Raw genomic sequence first — 18,690 nt, forward strand, 5'->3', positions numbered from 1 at the left:
CACTATTTATCAAGAAAGACAGATGAGTATAAGCTATCTTTTGAAAGTTATCAAAAAGATTTACCTGGACAAAGAAGCTTCCCATTTCTATCAATAGGTCTCAAACAGCTGTTGTCAGCTATATATAAAAGGAATATTATTTTTCTTAGTATATTATTTTTCTTAGAGAGCTAGGAATTAATAACCCTCATCCTATTATCAAAATAAAAGGAAGCTGGTTACAGCATCAAACACAGAAAACAAAAGAGAGATGCTGTATTGTGTTAATTAGCAGAAAACTACAGAAAGCTAAAAACAAAAACAAACCAAAAACCCCCCACCAACCAAAGAAAAACCCGCAAAGTAAGTACAGGCAGTCTTTGTTTTGTGCAGTAGTGCAAGACTAAAAGTACCAGGTGAAACTGTGCCAAACAATCTTAATAATCAATGGAAAAATTACAATCGTTCCATGACACTTAAAAATTTTTGTTGAAACATTTAAAACCCTCTTCATTATTAATATATGTATTGGGAAAGGAAAAAACAGTAAAACCAATATTCATACTATAATTTAAAATACTAGAATCTTTGAGAATTAAAATGTTTTCTGTCTTTGTAAATTACATATGAAGAGTAGTTTAAACAGGGCTTGGTTTCTTCTCATTGTATAGCTTATACTATGGAGTGCTATCTTTCCTGTCCTGTGGCAAACTGTCATACTCCTTTCTAAGTTTGGATCAGCTTCCAATATCTACAGTCTCTTGAGTGACAGCAGGGTCAACATTCCCAGAGGTAGCTGCTGCTTCTATAACTCCATATACTTTCGTTTCTTTGTGTACTTTCTTCTCTGTTGGTCAATTCCCTCTTTCGATTATGTATTCTTGTAAAATATCATGGTGGGTTTAGCACTGCAACACAACTACATGCTTTGCTGTCTGTGTAGTAAAGTGAAGTGTACATGCAGTGACAAACCACCAGCAGACTTGAAAGAACTGAAGTGAATGTTACTGCTTGTGGTGCACATGTGTTATTTATGTGATGAATTGTGCCCTGAAGAGCTGGCAGTCAAGTGTGTACTTTATTCAGTTACAGTTAATATACCATATACCATAGTTGCTGAAATTTTAACCATCTTGCTGGGGGACTGATGTTATATAACTAAATGGTAGTGATGAAATTTGTGCATGTCAGAACAGTACAAGCAGACTGCCTATATTTAAAATATGTTGGGTGATTTTATGCTTATTAAATGGGCCAGCATGTGCTATGTTTGAGGATACAGATTCTTGCTTTGGAAGAATATATTTCTTCAAGATCCCCTGGTGCTTGGAAGGGGCATACCAAGTTTTCAGTTCAAACAGAATTCTTAAAAAGTAGGACATAAATTGGAGGGGTGGGGGAAGGTTGAGTGTTCTGAATAGACAACAATGGTATGAGCCTTAGAAGTTCTAACTTTATTAGACCACAGCAGAATCTCTTTCTGAGATTCCTGAGTTCAATATCTTGTATTACAGTAATATGAGGCTAGCATACAATTCTAGTCTCTGATAAAATAGACTTTAAACAAACAAAGATCAAAAGAGACAAAGAAGGCCATTACATAATGGTAAAGGGATCAATCCAACAAGAAGAGCTAACTATCCTAAATATATATGCACCCAACACAGGAGCACCCAGATTCATAAAGCAAGTCCTGAGTGACCTACAAAGGGACTTAAACTCCCACACAATAATAATGGGAGATTTTAACACCCCACTGTCAACATTAGACAGATCATCGAGACAGAAAGTTAACAGGGATATCCAGGAATTGAACTCAGCTCTAAACAAAGTGGACCTAATAGACATCTACAGAACTCTCCACCCCAAATCAACAGAATATACATTTTTTTCAGCACCACACCACACCTATTCCAAAATTGACCACATAGTTGGAAGTAAAGCTCTCCTCAGCAAATGTAAAAGAACAGAAATTATAACAAACTGTCTCTCAGACCACAGTGCAATCAAACTAGAACTCAGGATTAAAAAACTCACTCAAAACCGCTCAACTACATGGAAACTGAACAACCTGCTCCTGAATGACTATTGGGTACATAATGAAATGAAGGCAGAAATAAAGATGTTCTTTGAAACCAACGAGAACAAAGACACAACATACCAGAGTCTCTGGGACACATTCAAAGCAGTGTGTAGAGGGAAATTTATAGCACTAAATGCCCACAAGAGAAAGCAGGAAAGATCCAAAATTGACACCCTAACATCACAATTAAAAGAACTAGAAAAGCAAGAGCAAACACATTCAAAAGCTAGCAGAAGGCTAGAAATAACTAAAATCAGAGCAGAACTGAAGGAAATAGAGACACAAAAAACCCTTCAAAAAATTAATGAATCCAGGAGCTGGTTTTTTGAGAAGATCAACAAAATTGATAGACCGCTAGCAAGACTAATAAAGAAGAAAAGAGAGAAGAATCAAATAGATGCAATAAAAAATGAAAAAGGGGATATCACCACCGATCCCACAGAAATACAATCTACCATCAGAGAATACTACAAACACCTCTATGCAAATAAACTAGAAAATCTAGAAGAGATGGATAAATTCCTTGACAAATACACCCTCCCAAGACTAAATCAGGAAGAAGTCGAATCTCTGAATAGACCAATAACAGGTTCTGAAATTGTGGCAATAATCAATAGCTTACCAACCAAAAAGAGTCTAGGACCTGATGGATTCACAGCTGAATTCTACCAAAGGTACAAGGAGGAACTGGTACCATTCCTTCTGAAACTATTCCAATCGATAGAAAAAGAGGGAATCCTCCCTAACACATTTTATGAAGCCAGCATCGTCCTGATACCAAAGCCAGGCAGAGACACAACCAAAAAAGAGAATTTTAGACCAATATCCTTGATGAACATTGATGCAAAAATCCTCAATAAAATACTGGCAAACCGAATCCAGCAGCACATCAAAAAGCTTATACACCATGATCAAGTGGGCTTCATCCCTGGGATGCAAGGCTGGTTCAACATACGCAAATCAATAAATGTAATCCAGCATATAAACAGAACCAAAGACAAAAACCACATGATTATCTCAATAGATGCAGAAAAGGCCTTTGATAAAATTCAACAACCCTTCATGCTAAAAACTCTCAATAAATTAGGTATTGATGGGACGTATCTCAAAATAATAAGAGCTGTATACGACAAACCCACAGCCAATATCATACTGAATGGGCAAAAACTGGAAGCATTCCCTCTGAAAACTGGCACAAGACAGGGATGCCCTCTCTCACCGCTCCTATTCAACATAGTGCTGGAAGTTCTGGCCAGGGCAATCAGGCAGGAGAAGGAAATAAAGGGTATTCAATTAGGAAAAGAGGAAGTCAAATTGTCCCTGTTTGCAGATGACATGATTGTATATCTAGAAAATCCCATTGTCTCAGCCCAAAATCTCCTTAAGCTGATTAGCAACTTCAGCAAAGTCTCAGGATACAAAATCAATGTACAAAAATCACAAGCATTCTTGTACACCAATCACAGACAAACAGAGAGCCAAATCATGAGTGAACTCCCATTCACAATTGCTTCAAAGAGAATAAAATACCTAGGAATCCAACTTACAAGGGATGTGAAGGACCTCTTCAAGGAGAACTACAAACCACTGCTCAATGAAATAAAAGAGGATACAAACAAATGGAAGAACATTCCATGCTCATGGGTTGGAAGAATCAATATCGTGAAAATGGCCATACTGCCCAAAGTAATTTATAGATTCAATGCCATCCCCATCAAGCTACCAATGACTTTCTTCACAGAATTGGAAAAAACTACTTTAAAGTTCATATGGAACCAAAAAAGAGCCCGCATCGCCAAGTCAATCCTAAGCCAAAAGAACAAAGCTGGAGGCATCACGCTACCTGACTTCAAACTATACTACAAGGCTACAGTAACCAAAACGGCATGGTACTGGTACCACAACAGAGATATAGATCAATGGAACAGAACAGAGCCCTCAGAAATGATGCCGCATATCTACAACTATCTGATCTTTGACAAACCTGACAAAAACAAGAAATGGGGAAAGGATTCCCTATTTAATAAATGGTGCTGGGAAAACTGACTAGCCATATGTAGAAAGCTGAAACTGGATCCCTTCCTTACACCTTATACAAAAATTAATTCAAAATGGATTAAAGACTTAAATGTTAGACCTAAAACCATTAAAATCCTACAAGAAAACCTAGGCAATACCATTCAGGACATAGGGGTGGACAAGGACTTCATGTCTAAAACACCAAAAGCAATGGCAACAAAAGCCAAAATTGACAAATGGGATCTAATTAAACTAAAGAGCTTCTGCACAGCAAAAGAAACTATCATCAGAATGAACAGGCAACCTACAGAATGGGAGAAAATTTTTGCAACCTACTCATCTGACAAAGGGCTAATATCCAGAATCTACAATGAACTCAAACAAATTTACAAGAAAAAAACAAACAACCCCATCAAAAGGTGGGCAAAGGACATGAACAGACACTTCTCAAAAGAAGACATTTATGCAGCCAAAAAACACATGAAGAAATGCTCATCATCACTGGCCATCAGAGAAATGCAAATCAAAACCACAGTGAGATACCATCTCACACCAGTTAGAATGGCCATCATTAAAAAAACAGGAAACAACAGGTGCTGGAGAGGATGTGGAGAAATAGGAACACTTTTACACTGTTGGTGGGACTGTAAACTAGTTCAACCATTGTGGAAGTCAGTGTGGCGATTCCTCAGGGATCTAGAACTAGAAATACCATTTGACCCAGCCATCCCATTACTGGGTATATACCCAAAGGACTATAAATCATGCTGCTATAAAGACACATGCACACGTATGTTTATTGCGGCACTATTCACAATAGCAAAGGGTTGGAACCAACCCAAATGTCCAACAACGATAGACTGGATTAAGAAAATGTGGCACATATACACCATGGAATACTATGCAGCCATAAAAAATGATGAGTTCGTGTCCTTTGTAGGGACATGGATGAAACTGGAAAGCATCATTCTCAGTAAACTATCGCAAGGACAAAAAACCAAACACCGCATGTTCTCACTCATAGGTGGGAATTGAACAATGAGAACTCATGGACACAGGAAGGGGAACATCACATTCCGGGGACTGTTGTGGGGTGGGGGGAGGGGGGAGGGAAAGCATTAGGAGATATACCTAATGCTAAATGACGAGTTAATGGGTGCAGGAAATCAACATGGCACATGGATACATATGTAACAAACCTGCACATTGTGCACATGTACCCTAAAACCTAAAGTATAATAATAAAAAAAAAATTCTCACATAAATCTCTTGTCAGCGGAAACAATTTACTTAAAGAGTTCCCCAACTTAAAAAGTGCTTTTAAAATACTGTCTCTTTGAAATCTGCTGCTTTTCACTGAACAGGTACTTACTGTGTATTGTCTATGTGCCAGGCACTGTGCTAGAAACTGGAAACACAGTGGTAAGCAAAGCAGTGTAAACTCAGTCCTCACAGAACCTTGTCTAATGGGGGAGGTGGATGTTAAAAACACAAATAAAAGGGCAGCTACAGTGATAAACGCTATGAAGGAAAAGTACAGGGTGTTAGGAGAGTACATCAGCAAGATTAACTGGGATTGTGTGGTCAGGGATGAAAGGAGAAGGAACATTTCAGATGAGACCAAATAAACAGCTGAAGTTAAAAGCAAAGGGAAGAGAGTTGAAAGAGAGACTGAGCACTAAGAAGTCTTGGGGGTTAAAGAGAGCTTGTGCACTGAGAAACGCAGAAAAGTCAGCACGGGAAGTGAGTTGTGAGTATGCAGAAAAGCAGATCACAACAAGGTTACAGTTAAGCAGGGGTCAAATTATCCAGGTTCTTGTAGGTTAGGTTAAGGAATTAACCTAAGTGCAATGGAAAGCACTAGAGGGCTTTGTGCGGAGGAGTGACAGGATCTAATTCACAAGTATTGACGATGATCAAATGGTTTGGAGGGGGGCAAGAGTGGAAGAAGGGAGACAAGTTACAGGGGATGACAGCAAACTATGCATTTAATAAACCAATGACTTTTAATGGACTTTACTGAGTTATAATTTCCTTATAATAAAATACATCTGGTTTAAATGTACAGTTAATAGTTTGATAAGTATATAAACATCTGGTAACCACCAGCAAACTGAGGTATAATTTACATCATCCCCCCTAAAACTCCCTGTGTCAATTTGCAGCCAATCCCTCTTCCTCCCAATCCTGATCTGCCTTCTGTAACTACAGCTTAGATTTTATTTGTCTGAAGTGTCCTATGTATGGAACACAATATATACTCTTTTGCATCTACTTTCTTTCTCTTGGCATAATGACTTTGGGATGCATTCATGTGTTGCATGTGGTGGAACTAGCAGTGCCTTGCTCTTCAGTGACGAACAGCATCCATTGCTTAAATACAAGTATCATCATTTGTTCATCCATTCGCCTGCTCATGGGCTCTAGGATTGCTTCCAGTTTGGGGTTAGGAACATTTATGTCTTTATAAGTATATATGTTTTAACTCTTATTCAGTAAATACCTAGATGTACAATTGGTAAGTGGATGTTTAAATTTATAAGAAATAAGCTAACTTTTCCAAAGTGGCTGTACCCATTTTACCCTCCCACCAGCAACATATGGGAGTTCCACTTGCTCCACATCCTTGCTAACACTTGGTTGACCTAACATTTTAAGTTTTATTTATTCCACTGGGTGCACAGTAGGGTGTCATTATGCTTTTAATTTGATTGCTAATGATTCTGAGCATTTTTCCCTGTACTTACTGGTCATTCATAGATAGGTCTTCTTTTGTAAAGTGTCTGTTCAAGATTCTAAACTTGGGTTAGGTTACAAGGTTTTTTTTTTTAATATTCTGAATGTAAGTTGATTGTCAAATACGTGTTTCATAAATATTTTCTCCCAGTTTGTGGCTTGCCTTTTCAAATGCCTTTTGAAGAGTAGAAGTTTTAAATTTTAATGTAAATTAATTTGGCTTTTCTTCCATGGTTTGTGCTTTTGAGTCCTATCTTTAAGAATACAAAAACCTTTCCTTTTTTTTTTTTTTTGGAGACGGAGTCTCGCTCTGTCACCCAGGCTGGAGTGCAGTGGCGCGATCTCGGCTCACTGCAAGCTCCGCCTCCCGGGTTCACACCATTCTCCTGCCTCAGCCTCTCCGAGTAGCTGGGACTACAGGCACCCACCACCATGCCCGGCTAATTGTTTGCATTTTTAGTAGAGATGGGGTTTCACCGTGGTCTCCATCTCCTGACCTCGTGATCCACCCGCCTCGGCCTCCCAAAGTGCTGGGATTACAAGCGTGAGCCACCGCGCCCGGCCTCAAAAACCTTTCCTTATGATAAAGTAACAAAGATTTCCTCATATGTTTTCTCCCAGAAATTTTGTAGTTTTAGGTTTTAACTTTTAGTTGTATGATCCATTTAATTTTTGCATCAGGCGAAGTAAAGCTTGAGGTTCATTTCTGCACATACAAATATCCAAATGGCCCTGCACTGTTTGTTGAAAAAATACTATCTCTCTGCATGAAAATACCTTGGCACCTTTGTTGAAAGTCAACGACTATGCACCTATTTCTAGATTCTCTAAGTTCCACTGTAAATATTTTAGGCTTCACGGGCCACGTGATCTCTGTTGCACATTCTTCTTCTTTAAAAAGCCCTTTACTAGTGCGAAAACTATTCTTTGCCCACTGGCTGAAAAAAAACAGGTTGTAGACCATAGTTTGCTGACCTCCTCTCTATATGTCTACCTGTATGCCAATATGCACTGTCTAGAGTAAGCCTTGATATCAGATAGTGTAACTTTTCCAACTTTGTTCTCGTTTTCAAAAGTGTTATGGCCACTTTAAATTCTAAGTATTTCCATAAAAATTGTAGAGTCAGCTTGTCAATTTCTTTAAAAAATGTTAAGATTCTGTGTAAGAATATATTAAATCTACAAATCAACTGGGGAAGAATTATCCTCTTAAGAATATTGTATCATCTGGCCAGGTGCGGTGGCTCACACCTGTAATCCCAGCACTTTGGAAAGCTTAGGCGGGCGGATCACGAGGTCAGGAGATCAAGACCATCCTGGCTAACACAGTGAAACCCCATCTCCACTAAAAATTAGCCAGGCGTGGTGGCGGGCACCTGTAGCCCCAGCTACTCAGGAGGCTGAGGCAGGAGAATGGCGTGAACCCGGGAAGCGGACATTGCAGTGAGCCAAGATCGCACCAACTGCACTCTAGCCTGGATGACAGAGCGAGACTGTCTCGAAAAAAAAAAAAAAAAATTAGCTGGACGTGGTGGCAGGTGCCTGTAACCCAGATATTCGGGAAGCTGAGGCAAGAGAATCGCTTGAACCCAGGAGACAGAGGTTGTAGTGAGCCAAGATTGCTGCCCTGTACTCCAGCCTTGGGGACAGAGCAAGACTCTGCCTCAAACTGAAAAAAAAAAAAAAAAGAATATTGTGTTGTCTGATTCGTGAATGTTGTATATTGCTTTATTTATTCAGGTCTTCTTAAATATCTCACAGCAGTATTTTCTAGTTTTTAGTGTACAGGTCTTGCACATATTTTGCTCATTTATGTCTAAGTATTCCATAATATTTTATGCTATTATAAATATTTTCTTAATTTTGATGTCAATTTTCTTGTTGTTGATATTTTCTTAATTTTGATGTCAATTTTCTTGTTGTTGCTGGTAGGTAAAAAGGCAATGAATTTCTGTATATGATTTTGAGTTCTTGCTAAATTTACATGCATTAAGATACTAATTCACATTCAGTAGAATGGCCATGTTGGTGTGGATATGGTGATTAGGGAATACTTCAACACTGCTGGTGGGAACGTAAACTAGTACAGCCACTATGGAAATCAGTGTGGAGATTCCTTAAAGAACTAAAAGTAGAACTTCCATTTGATCCAGCAATCCCACTAGTTGGTATCTACCCAGAAGAAAAGAAGTCATTATACAAAAAAGATACTTGCACATGCACGGTTTTTTTTTTTTTTTCTCTTTTTTTTTGAGACGGAGTCTCACTCTGTCACCCAGGCTGGAGTGCACTGGCATGATCTCAGCTCACTACAAGCTTTGCCTCCTGAGTTCATGCCATTCTCCAGCCTCAGCCTCCCCAGTAGCTGGGACTACAGGCGCACACCACCATACTCGGCTAATTTTTGTTGTATTTTTTAGTAGAGACAGGGTTTCATCATGTTAGCCAGGATGGTCTTGATCTCCTGACCTCGTGATCTCCCCACCTCGGCCTCCCAAAGTGCTGGGATTACAGGTGTGAGCCACTGTGCCCATCCTGCACCTGCATGTTTATAGCAGCACAGTTTGCAATTGCAAAATCATGGAACCAACCCAAATGCCCATCAATCAATGAGTGGATAAAGAAACTGTGGGTGTGTGTGTGTGTGTGTGTGTGTGTGTGTGTGTGTGTATGATGGAATACTACTCAGCCACAAAAAGGAATGAATTAATGGCATTTGCCGTGACCTGGATGAGGTTGGAAACTATTATTATAAGTGAAGTAACTCAGGAATGGAAAACCAAACACCGTATGTTCTCACTGATATGTGGGAGCTAAGCTATGAGGACACAAAGGCACAAGAATGATACAGTGGACTTTGGGGACTTGGGGGGGAAGGGTGGGAGGGGGATGGGGGATAAAAGACTACAAATAGGGTGTAGTGGTATACTGCTCGTGTGATGGGTGCACCAAAATCTCACAGAGCACCACTAAAGAATTTACTCATGTAACCAAACACCACCTGTACCCCAATAGCCTATGGAAAAAATAACAATAAAAGCTGTGCTCAAAACATGTTAAAAAAAAAAAAGTCAAAACCAAACCAGTAACAGCAGATTCTTAAAAAAAAAAAAAAAAAAAAAAAAAAAAGATGGCTGGGCTCGGTGTCTCATACCTGCAATCCCAGCACTTTGGGAGGCCGAGGCGGGCGGATTACCTGAGGTCAGGAGTTTGAGACCAGCCTGGCCAATATGGTGAAACCCTGTCTCTACTAAAAATACAAAAATTACCCGGGCGTGGTGGCACATGCCTGTAATCCCAGCTACTTGGGAAGCTGAGGCAGAAAAACTGTTTGAGCCTGGGAGACGGAGGTTGCAGTGAGCCGAGATGGTGCCACTGCACTCTAGCCTGGCTGACAGAGTGAGACTCTGTCTCAAAAAAAAAAAGTAAAGATAATCACAATTAATCATAGATTGACAAGGACATGTAGAAACTGCAACCCTGACATACTGCTAGTGGGAATATAAATGGTTCAGTCACTTTGGAAAATAGTACGGCAGTTTCTTATAAAGTTAAACATAAATTTGCATATGACCCAGCAATTCCAATCCAGTACATGTACCCAAGAGAAATGAAAACATATCTCCTCACCAAGACTTATGTGTAAAAGTTCATAGTGGCATTATTCATAAAAGCACAAAAGTAGAAACAATCCAAATGTCCATCAATTCATGTTTGTCCAGGATAAACAAAATGTGATACTATCCCTATAACGGAATACTAGACTAGTCAGCAATACAAAGGAACAAGCTATTGATACATGCTAAATCATGGATGAACCTCAAAAATGATATGCTATGTGAAAGAAGCCAGACACAAAAGACTATATGTTTTATGATTCCAATTATATTAAATATTAAGAAAATAAACTCTACAGAGACAGAAAGCAGATTAGTGGTTGCCAGGGGCTTGGAATACAAATGGGTACACTGATCTTTTTGGAGTAATGGAAGTATTCTAAAACTGGATTGTGGTGATGGTTATAGAACTCTACACATTTACTGATGATTACTGAATTATACACTTAAACTGAGTGAATTTTATGGTATGTAGATTATATCTTAATAAGGCTGTCACAGAAAGCCTAATGGTAAGTGAATAGTGAGTTTGCAGAATGTACATTCAGTATAGTTCAACATGAATACATGGACTAGATACACATCCACATCAGATATACTCATTGTATCGGGGGAAGGAGAGAAAGAATACGTCTGAGGAGGAGAACACAGGGGACTTTAACTTCATCTATAATGTTTCAAACAAAAACAAACATATGACAAAATGTTAATATTTGTCCATTTTGGGTGGTAGGTATCTGAGTTTTCCCTAAATTGTTTTTTGTATTCTCCTATATTTTCTTCAATTCAAGACCAAAATTGAGCTAAACTAAGAACCAAAAAGCAAATGTAAATGATTACCTAGTTCCTTCATTAATTTTAATTCCTTTATGGCTTTAATTCGAATATCAAACACCATCTAAAACAGAGAAATAAAATAATGACTAAGTTGTAAAAAATGGGAGGAGATGAAAATGAGGATTGTCACTGTGTGCATAAACAAATTATTTGAGATATTAATTACCTGACATTTAGTAGTTTTTGCCCACTGGAAATTTTTCCATCCCTGAAATTCTTTTATAAGATCAAAAGCAAAAACTTAGATCTTCATAGTTAAGTTTTTACCAAATTGATGTTCATTGGAACAGAAAGGACACCCATAGAAAACTAAAGACACTGTAGAAAACTACAGAAACTAAAGAAACTAGCTGAAAGGCAATAAGCTGACAAACCACTAACTTTTCTCATGAAAGCAAACAAAATAAACTGCAGGCAATCACATTTCTCTATGTCAGGAATAATGAATGTGGGGCCAGTAAGCATAAATAAAAATGTATACTATCAGCCTGAGTGCACTATTTAAAATTTCTGTTTAAATGACTTTATTTTAGATTCTTTCCCTCTTTCAGTTTAACCTAATTTCCTCTAGGATACAAAATCTTGGAAATTTAGGAATAAAACCGATGTCAGACAATCTATCCTCCCACAGTATCCCACACTGTGAAAAGAAGAAACAGAGTGAGTCACAAAGGACTTCACCAAAGTCTCTCACTTAGGGTCAAGGTACTAGATCTTCTGAACTTTAGTGTATTCATCATACAGTGTAAATATTAACACACTTTAAGAAATTATAATATTTATATAAAAGAAAACAACATTCTAGTAAGTTTCAACTTGTTACAGAAAAAAAACCCATAATGAATTGAGACTACATAAGTATAGAAAGGTATTTCCTGAGATGATGTTTAAGGAAACTAGTCTTCAAATGGAAAACTGAAAGAGTTCCTTTTAAGAACACCTGACTTTACAGAAAAACAGAGTATAATGTAAAACAATTTAAGATAAATTTAAAAAACAGAAGCCCACAACACAAAACCAAAACATATGTATACTTGGTTTAAAAAAAATACAGAAAAGACTCTTGAAAATAGCATTTTCAAGGAAGCCAGAGAATTTCATTTTGTGGGAGCCAGAGAATTCCATGAACTAACTAAATAAGTAACTCCCACATTCTAATTCTAGGCTTTGGAGGAAATTTTAAAAGGCATGTATTTTCTTGAAATATGCTAAGGGCTAACATAGGTAAACAAGCAATAATCGAATGTTAAATAAAAAGCTGACTTCCTAAGATCTGAAGTCTATTGAGACAACTTTTCTGAAAGATTAAGGTATTGTTTTCTAAATAAAATTCTGTTAACTGAAAATCTATCAGCCAACCTTTAATTATATTCTACTCACTGTGTTAACAGTTGCTGATATTTTAACTTGCTTCTCTTCAGATTCTAGCTGGCATAAATTTTTAACATGGAGCCAGTCGATCTCATTCACACTAGTGACCCATTTCTCTTCCTTGGTCAACAAGCTGTAGGTAAAAAGAAAAGATCAGAAATTAATACCTTTCCTTAGGCATCACTTCCAAAACTCTGCGTGTGTCACTTAGTGTGACTAATTAGAGGTGACCAAGTTCTACTGAGTCGTCGCTATGATAAGTGGGCTACCTTTGCAGGGTAATGTTAGGCAGTAGTCTATACAGTCTATATTCATGACTCCAAATATTCTTTGATTTACCCACGTAATTTGTTGCCACATTTTTCACAGAGAACTTCTGTAAGTAAACAATCAGTTGCTGGCTTCTGCCTGCACCCTGCAAATCACTAGGGGAGCTTTAAAAGAGCACCTATGCCAGAAGCCTACTCCACTGGATCTAGATTTCATTTAACAACAGGGCAGCCATGTGCAGTCTGTAGACTGACACTGCACAAAGGGGCCACATCTAAGGAGTGTCACATATGGCATATACATTGTATACTGCGTTTTTAAATAGAGTTTTGTTTTATAATAGCAGCCAGCAGGAGAGTATCTTGTTCTAACATTTTCCCACAGATAGTAATAAAGGGTCCTGAAGAGGTGCCTTCTTTCTAATTCACACAGAAGCACTAATGGGCTTGCCGAAGTCCTCTTTGGGAATGTACATCAGAGCTCTGAAACATAATTCTACTCTTTATTGCAGTTATTCCATTCTGAGCTCCTACCTTAAGCTAGCAATCCCAAATAAAACAAAGTTTGAAGCACAAGATGCTCCGTGAAGACTACCTTAAAATAGTGAAAAACTGTATGATAATCATGACAATGGCCGTAATATATTAACTAAAACATTTAGCACTTACTGTGTGTACTTTGTAAGCACTTAACTCTTTCAATCCTCTCAACTCTATGAAGTTGGCACTCGTTATTATCCCCATTTTACAGATGAGAAGACTGAGCAGAGAAAGATGAAATACCTTGCCCAAGGTCCCACTACATCCTACTGACTTGCCTAGGAGCACAGTTAGGCAAACTATAATGTCACCTAGATTACTATGTAGCATCCAAGGCAGTTTATAAAGAGTCCACAAATCTCAAGGTTGGGCAGGGGCGATGGAAAGCACGATACAACTACTTATCTACAAAATAATCATTATTAGGTTTAAAAAGAAAGGCACCCAAATGCTAACAGTGATTAACACTGCATGCTGAGAAGACGGATACTGTTTTGGGTCCCTTCTGTCTTCACTTTTGTATTCCCCAGTCCCAATAAATGCATACTGCCTTTTATAAAGGAAATACAGTTCTTATAAACAAGGTAGGGAATGTCTGGAAAACCCCTGTCCAAGAGTAATAGTGGTTAAGTGTACTACGAAATAAACGGTCCACAAGTGCTCTGCTTCTCTGCATCAAAGCCACTATAAATAACGATACAGATGTCCTGCAATCTAAGTAAATTTGTAGCACTGAGAAAACAGGGAGCTTGAAGTCTTCAATATATGGAAATATTGCAGTTACAGTGTATGACACATTGACTACAGCAATGTACTGTCACAGACATAGATGACAAAAAGAGAGATGCAGTTTTAAATGTGACCACAGGATTCGTGGGGGTAATTCGCCAGGTAACTGCTCTATTTGGGCAACTGGGTTCTCAAGAGTCACAGAAGGGATTATAAGGAAACAATGAGTTGTCTTATGGGTCTCCTGAAACAAAATATCCAGAAACAATTTAGCCATAATGTTAATACCTTCTTCAGGAAAATTTTCAGTTTTCTCTGTGAGAATTTCCTTCGGTTTTATAACTGATCAGAATTCACTTGATAACTTTTAGAATTCACTATAGCTAATCAGAATTCACTTGATAACTTTTGCATTATAGCCAACTAATTGATACTCTACATAGTCTAGAAAATCAGGGATACTTATATAATTTTCTCACCACATTTACCAAAAAGTCCCTTTATAAAACATAATTTTTTTCTCTAAGTTACATAACCTAAAACATTCCTGTATACAATATTTAGAACATAATGTCTAGAAATAAAGAAACATTCAACTCTTGTCACCAAAATAAAGCTTTAGAGTTCTGCTGGGTGGTACTGTAATTAAAATGAATTTTAGAAATCCTTTTTCTCTTGTTAGTGAGTTACCTGTTATCATCATGAGAAACCTGAATTAAAATCGAGCTTCCATTTCTGAGCCCTTGCTCCCTGAACGTCTTCCTCATGTCTTCCTTGGGGATGGCCGCCCAATCCTCCCCACCTGGACATCCAGCACTGTTGATGAAGATGACACCTGCTGGGATTGCTAAGGCTGTGAGGACAGTGCCCACTTCTGCGTTAGCTGGAAAGACATGTGGAGATTCTATCACCTGACAACACTTTTCTCCTTCATTGCTTGTGTCTAGATGAAGAACATTTAAAAGCAGAGGTTCGCAGTCAATACCAGTTTGAATGTGGACTCCACCAACCTGCAATCATACCAAGACAACCATTAGTACAGCTGATATTTGCCAACACTGTCAACATAACATGGTAAAAGATTAATTACTCTTAGAGAACAACCCCCATTTTTTCCAAGTAAAATAAAATTTTCACAAATGTCTGTTAAGCATCAGAGGAACAACTTAGATTTTTCTTCTGAAACTTTCTTATCTTTTTTTTTTTTTAGGAGAAATCTATGATAGACTGGAGATAGAGATTTATGAGTTATCATGGGTGGTGATGAAGCCAGATTGGCCAAGGTCAGTTCACAGAGTGGCTGAAGTGCTCCTGGCCATCTTCTAGAGATAGAAAATTCACTCTCTACCTCCAAACCATCCCCATTCCCCAACTCAGTATAGATCCTCACTCTTCTAAATTCCCACAGGCACTATGCACAGACCCCTACTCCAGCACGTATGGTGCAGTTCTTCACATGACAAGGGCCTAAAAGGACACAGATCAACTGACTGGCCTTTGACCTAGCATCTGACGCACAACCTGGTATAACAGAGGCGCTCAAGAAATGTCTCCTTGACGTACAACTGACACTGATTGTCCCTAACATTTATCAAGCATTTCAGTAGTTTTCTAATATCTAATTGCCCTCACATAGGCTGAATAAAATTTCATTACAATGACTTTTTTTTTGAGATGGAGTCTTGCCCTGTCGCCAAGGCTGGAGTGCAGTGGTATAATCTCAGCTCACTGCAATCTCCACTTTCCAGGTTCAAGCGATTCGCCTGCCTCAGCCTCCCAAGTCACTGGGACTACAGGCATATGCTACCATGCCCAGCTAATTTTTGTATTTTTAGTAGAGATGGGGTTTCACCATGTTGGCCAGGCTGGTCTTGAATTCCTGACTTCAGGTGATCTGCCTGCCTCGCCCTCCCAAAGTGCTGAGATTACAGGCATGAGCCATCATGCCCGGCCATTACAACGACTTTTAAAACATTCAAAATTATCACGAATATTTCTTCAGTAATTTTTTTTACCTCCACCCCATTCCACACAAAGATGTCTTCCCCATCAGCAATTTCAGTTTCACACAGTGTCAGTTCATCCCCTAGAAAGAGATCACCAGTGAGACCATTCATCATGACCATCAGAAACGACTGAGCTAAAGGAAGAGCTAAGACAAATATTTGTTTGAAAAAGTATTTTCACTAAGGAAAATTTAAAAAGTAGTAATTATTTTTATTCTATTGACATTATTTCATTTTTTAATTTTTCTTTAAAACGTTACAAAAGCTTTGTGAGCATGGTGGCAGGACAAGAGAGATAATCCAAAGGTCAAGTGTACTTGAGGCACATAACATTGGAAACAGGAGTTAGGCTTAAGCACGGAATGGTCCCAACTCCACCAACATGTCCATAACACAAGCTGTATGTCTTTGTGTGCTTCAAGTCTCTCAGCTTCAGTTTTCTCATTTATGAAATGAGGATAAAAGAATTTTATGAAAATCAAGTGAGATAATTAACATAAAACACCTATTACAGATTTTGGGCCAAATTAGATGTTACTGCCGCTACTGTTAATTCTCATTGTTTTGCTGCTATTTAAAGGAAGTAAATGCTTTCAAACTCTCAAAGTATTTCTTGTTTTACTACAAAATCTGAAGCTGAGAGTTGGGCAGAAAATCAAGTCATATAAATATGATTCAGATGGTTTGAAACCATGTTGCTCAACAATATGTATCAATATAAAAAATTCTAAAGCTTTTCAAGAAATTTTTAGTAGAGGTAGCCTTAATTTCAGAAAAAATAAAATGTTTCCATGTTAGAAGAATTTCACACATTATATAAACTAGATACATTAAAACTTGGATATTTTATTTCTTTTGGAAAACTTACAGTGTGAAGATAATCTACTTAGTTAAGAAAGTAGTAGGTGGGGAAGGACTGACAAAGAGTAGAAAATCACAGGTGAGCTGGACAAAAATGTAGCTATATAGAGTAAGCTGCTACGTTTTCATATTTATCTTACCACCAAGTGTCTGGTATACGTGAAGTCCTGCTGGTACAAGCTTTGCAACACTAAGAACCATGTCTCCTTCCCAAAATTCTAACAGCTGAAGAACATTAATGAAGGAAAAGAGAATGTTGAAAAGTGACATATACGTTATCACCTTTCCAGGTTACTGTGCCAACTCACATATGAAGACGACACAGAGAGCAAGCAAATGAATACTCTCACCCCCACCCACCACCAAAAACTTGAAAAGAAGGCATCACTTGTTAAATTTTTAGTGAAAGCCAAAGACGGCTAATCTCCTCCATTCCTGAGTGAAGAATTCTGGCCTGCACAAATGGCACAACAACCATCTAAACAATTCTGCTTAATATATATGAAGAGTACTTTTCTCAGAAAGCAAGTTGATGAGCAGGTCAGCCTAGGAATTTTTACTCAAAAGAGCAAGACTTATTTGTGGAATTAGCAATGTTGAGGGAAATGCAGCCCTGACTCTAGCACACACTCATCTTCTAGTTGCTTGAAAGGAATGTCTCCCATTGCAAATTTATAAAGGTGCATTACCAGTTTACTTAATAGATTACCATGGCTTTGTTCTTTAAGTTTATAGATCTGAGAGTCTGAGAACTGTGGCAAGGTCACCAAAATAATATCACCATAAAAGTCATTCCTATCTAATCATTCTCTACAATACCATAAGGTATTTTCTTAAAAAGAAATTTCTTATTTACAAGTGATTAGTTTGCTGTGAATTAAGTTTCCTAGCCTCTTGTCAGTGGCTTCCTTCTAGGAGAATAGTTAGTAGGCATATACACTTAAAACACCAAAAAACACAGACTGGAGTGTACCTCACACTTACAAAGTGAATAGATCCTTTCCATTTAAAATATCCCCCTAGACTAGGTTCAGATTCCCACATCCGCCTGTATCAACAGTGCCAGAATTGGCTCAGAAATAAATTTCTAATGAAAAAGTTCAGAAATACTAGACAACTTTAGAAATCCTGACACTGATCTAGTATTTAAGTAACTTCAAATTAACTAAGGTTAAAAGGGAAATTGCTTTGCTTTTCTTAGCAGAAGAAAATTGAAAGAAAGCTAATAGTTTTGGTAATAGGATTTTTCAGAAAATTCGTTTAACTAATTTCTGGGAAAAAACACAAAAAGCTAACACTTTCTATCTCTCTTTTCCTTGATCAGAAGGTAGTGTGGAGCAGGAGGGTGATTAGGAGGAAAAAACCCTAGATGAAGAGTAGGGAGACAGAGTCCCAGCTCCATCAACTAGATTTAGGATCACAGGCAAGACATTGAGTCTCTTTAAATCACACTGCCTCGTCTTCAAAATGGGGCTAATGTGTCTTCATGAGATTAAAGAACCAAATCACATGATTTACATGACAGCAGTGTAAGTAAAATAAAGAACACTGCTGTTGCTATCATCATTAAAACATACCCGGAAAAATGACTTGGAGACTACAGCACTGTTTTTACTCTAGACTAGTAGATACTTTCCTTCACT

General features: G+C 38.0%; 1 protein-coding gene across 4 annotated transcripts in view; it reads right to left on the minus strand.

Annotated features, from left to right (window-relative positions):
• The window catches only part of USP40 (ubiquitin specific peptidase 40), a 93,192-nt gene that overhangs the window by 37,778 nt on the left and 36,724 nt on the right, over positions 1-18,690 (minus strand). For all 4 annotated transcript variants that reach the window (XR_004027969.1, XM_030803617.1, XM_030803616.1 and 1 more), the window contains 6 exons: positions 17,188-17,272; positions 16,196-16,266; positions 14,871-15,190; positions 12,652-12,775; positions 11,275-11,332; positions 65-118 (listed from right to left, as the gene is read on the minus strand). Coding sequence is in view for 3 of the 4 variants with exons in the window: in XM_030803617.1 (XP_030659477.1) it covers positions 65-118; positions 11,275-11,332; positions 12,652-12,775; positions 14,871-15,190; positions 16,196-16,266; positions 17,188-17,272 (712 nt within the window). In the remaining variant the exon portion in view is untranslated. The remainder of the gene's footprint in view (positions 1-64; positions 119-11,274; positions 11,333-12,651; positions 12,776-14,870; positions 15,191-16,195; positions 16,267-17,187; positions 17,273-18,690) is intronic.

Source organism: Nomascus leucogenys, chromosome 22a (assembly GCF_006542625.1).
Source record: "Nomascus leucogenys isolate Asia chromosome 22a, Asia_NLE_v1, whole genome shotgun sequence".
Lineage (NCBI taxonomy): Eukaryota > Metazoa > Chordata > Mammalia > Primates > Hylobatidae > Nomascus > Nomascus leucogenys.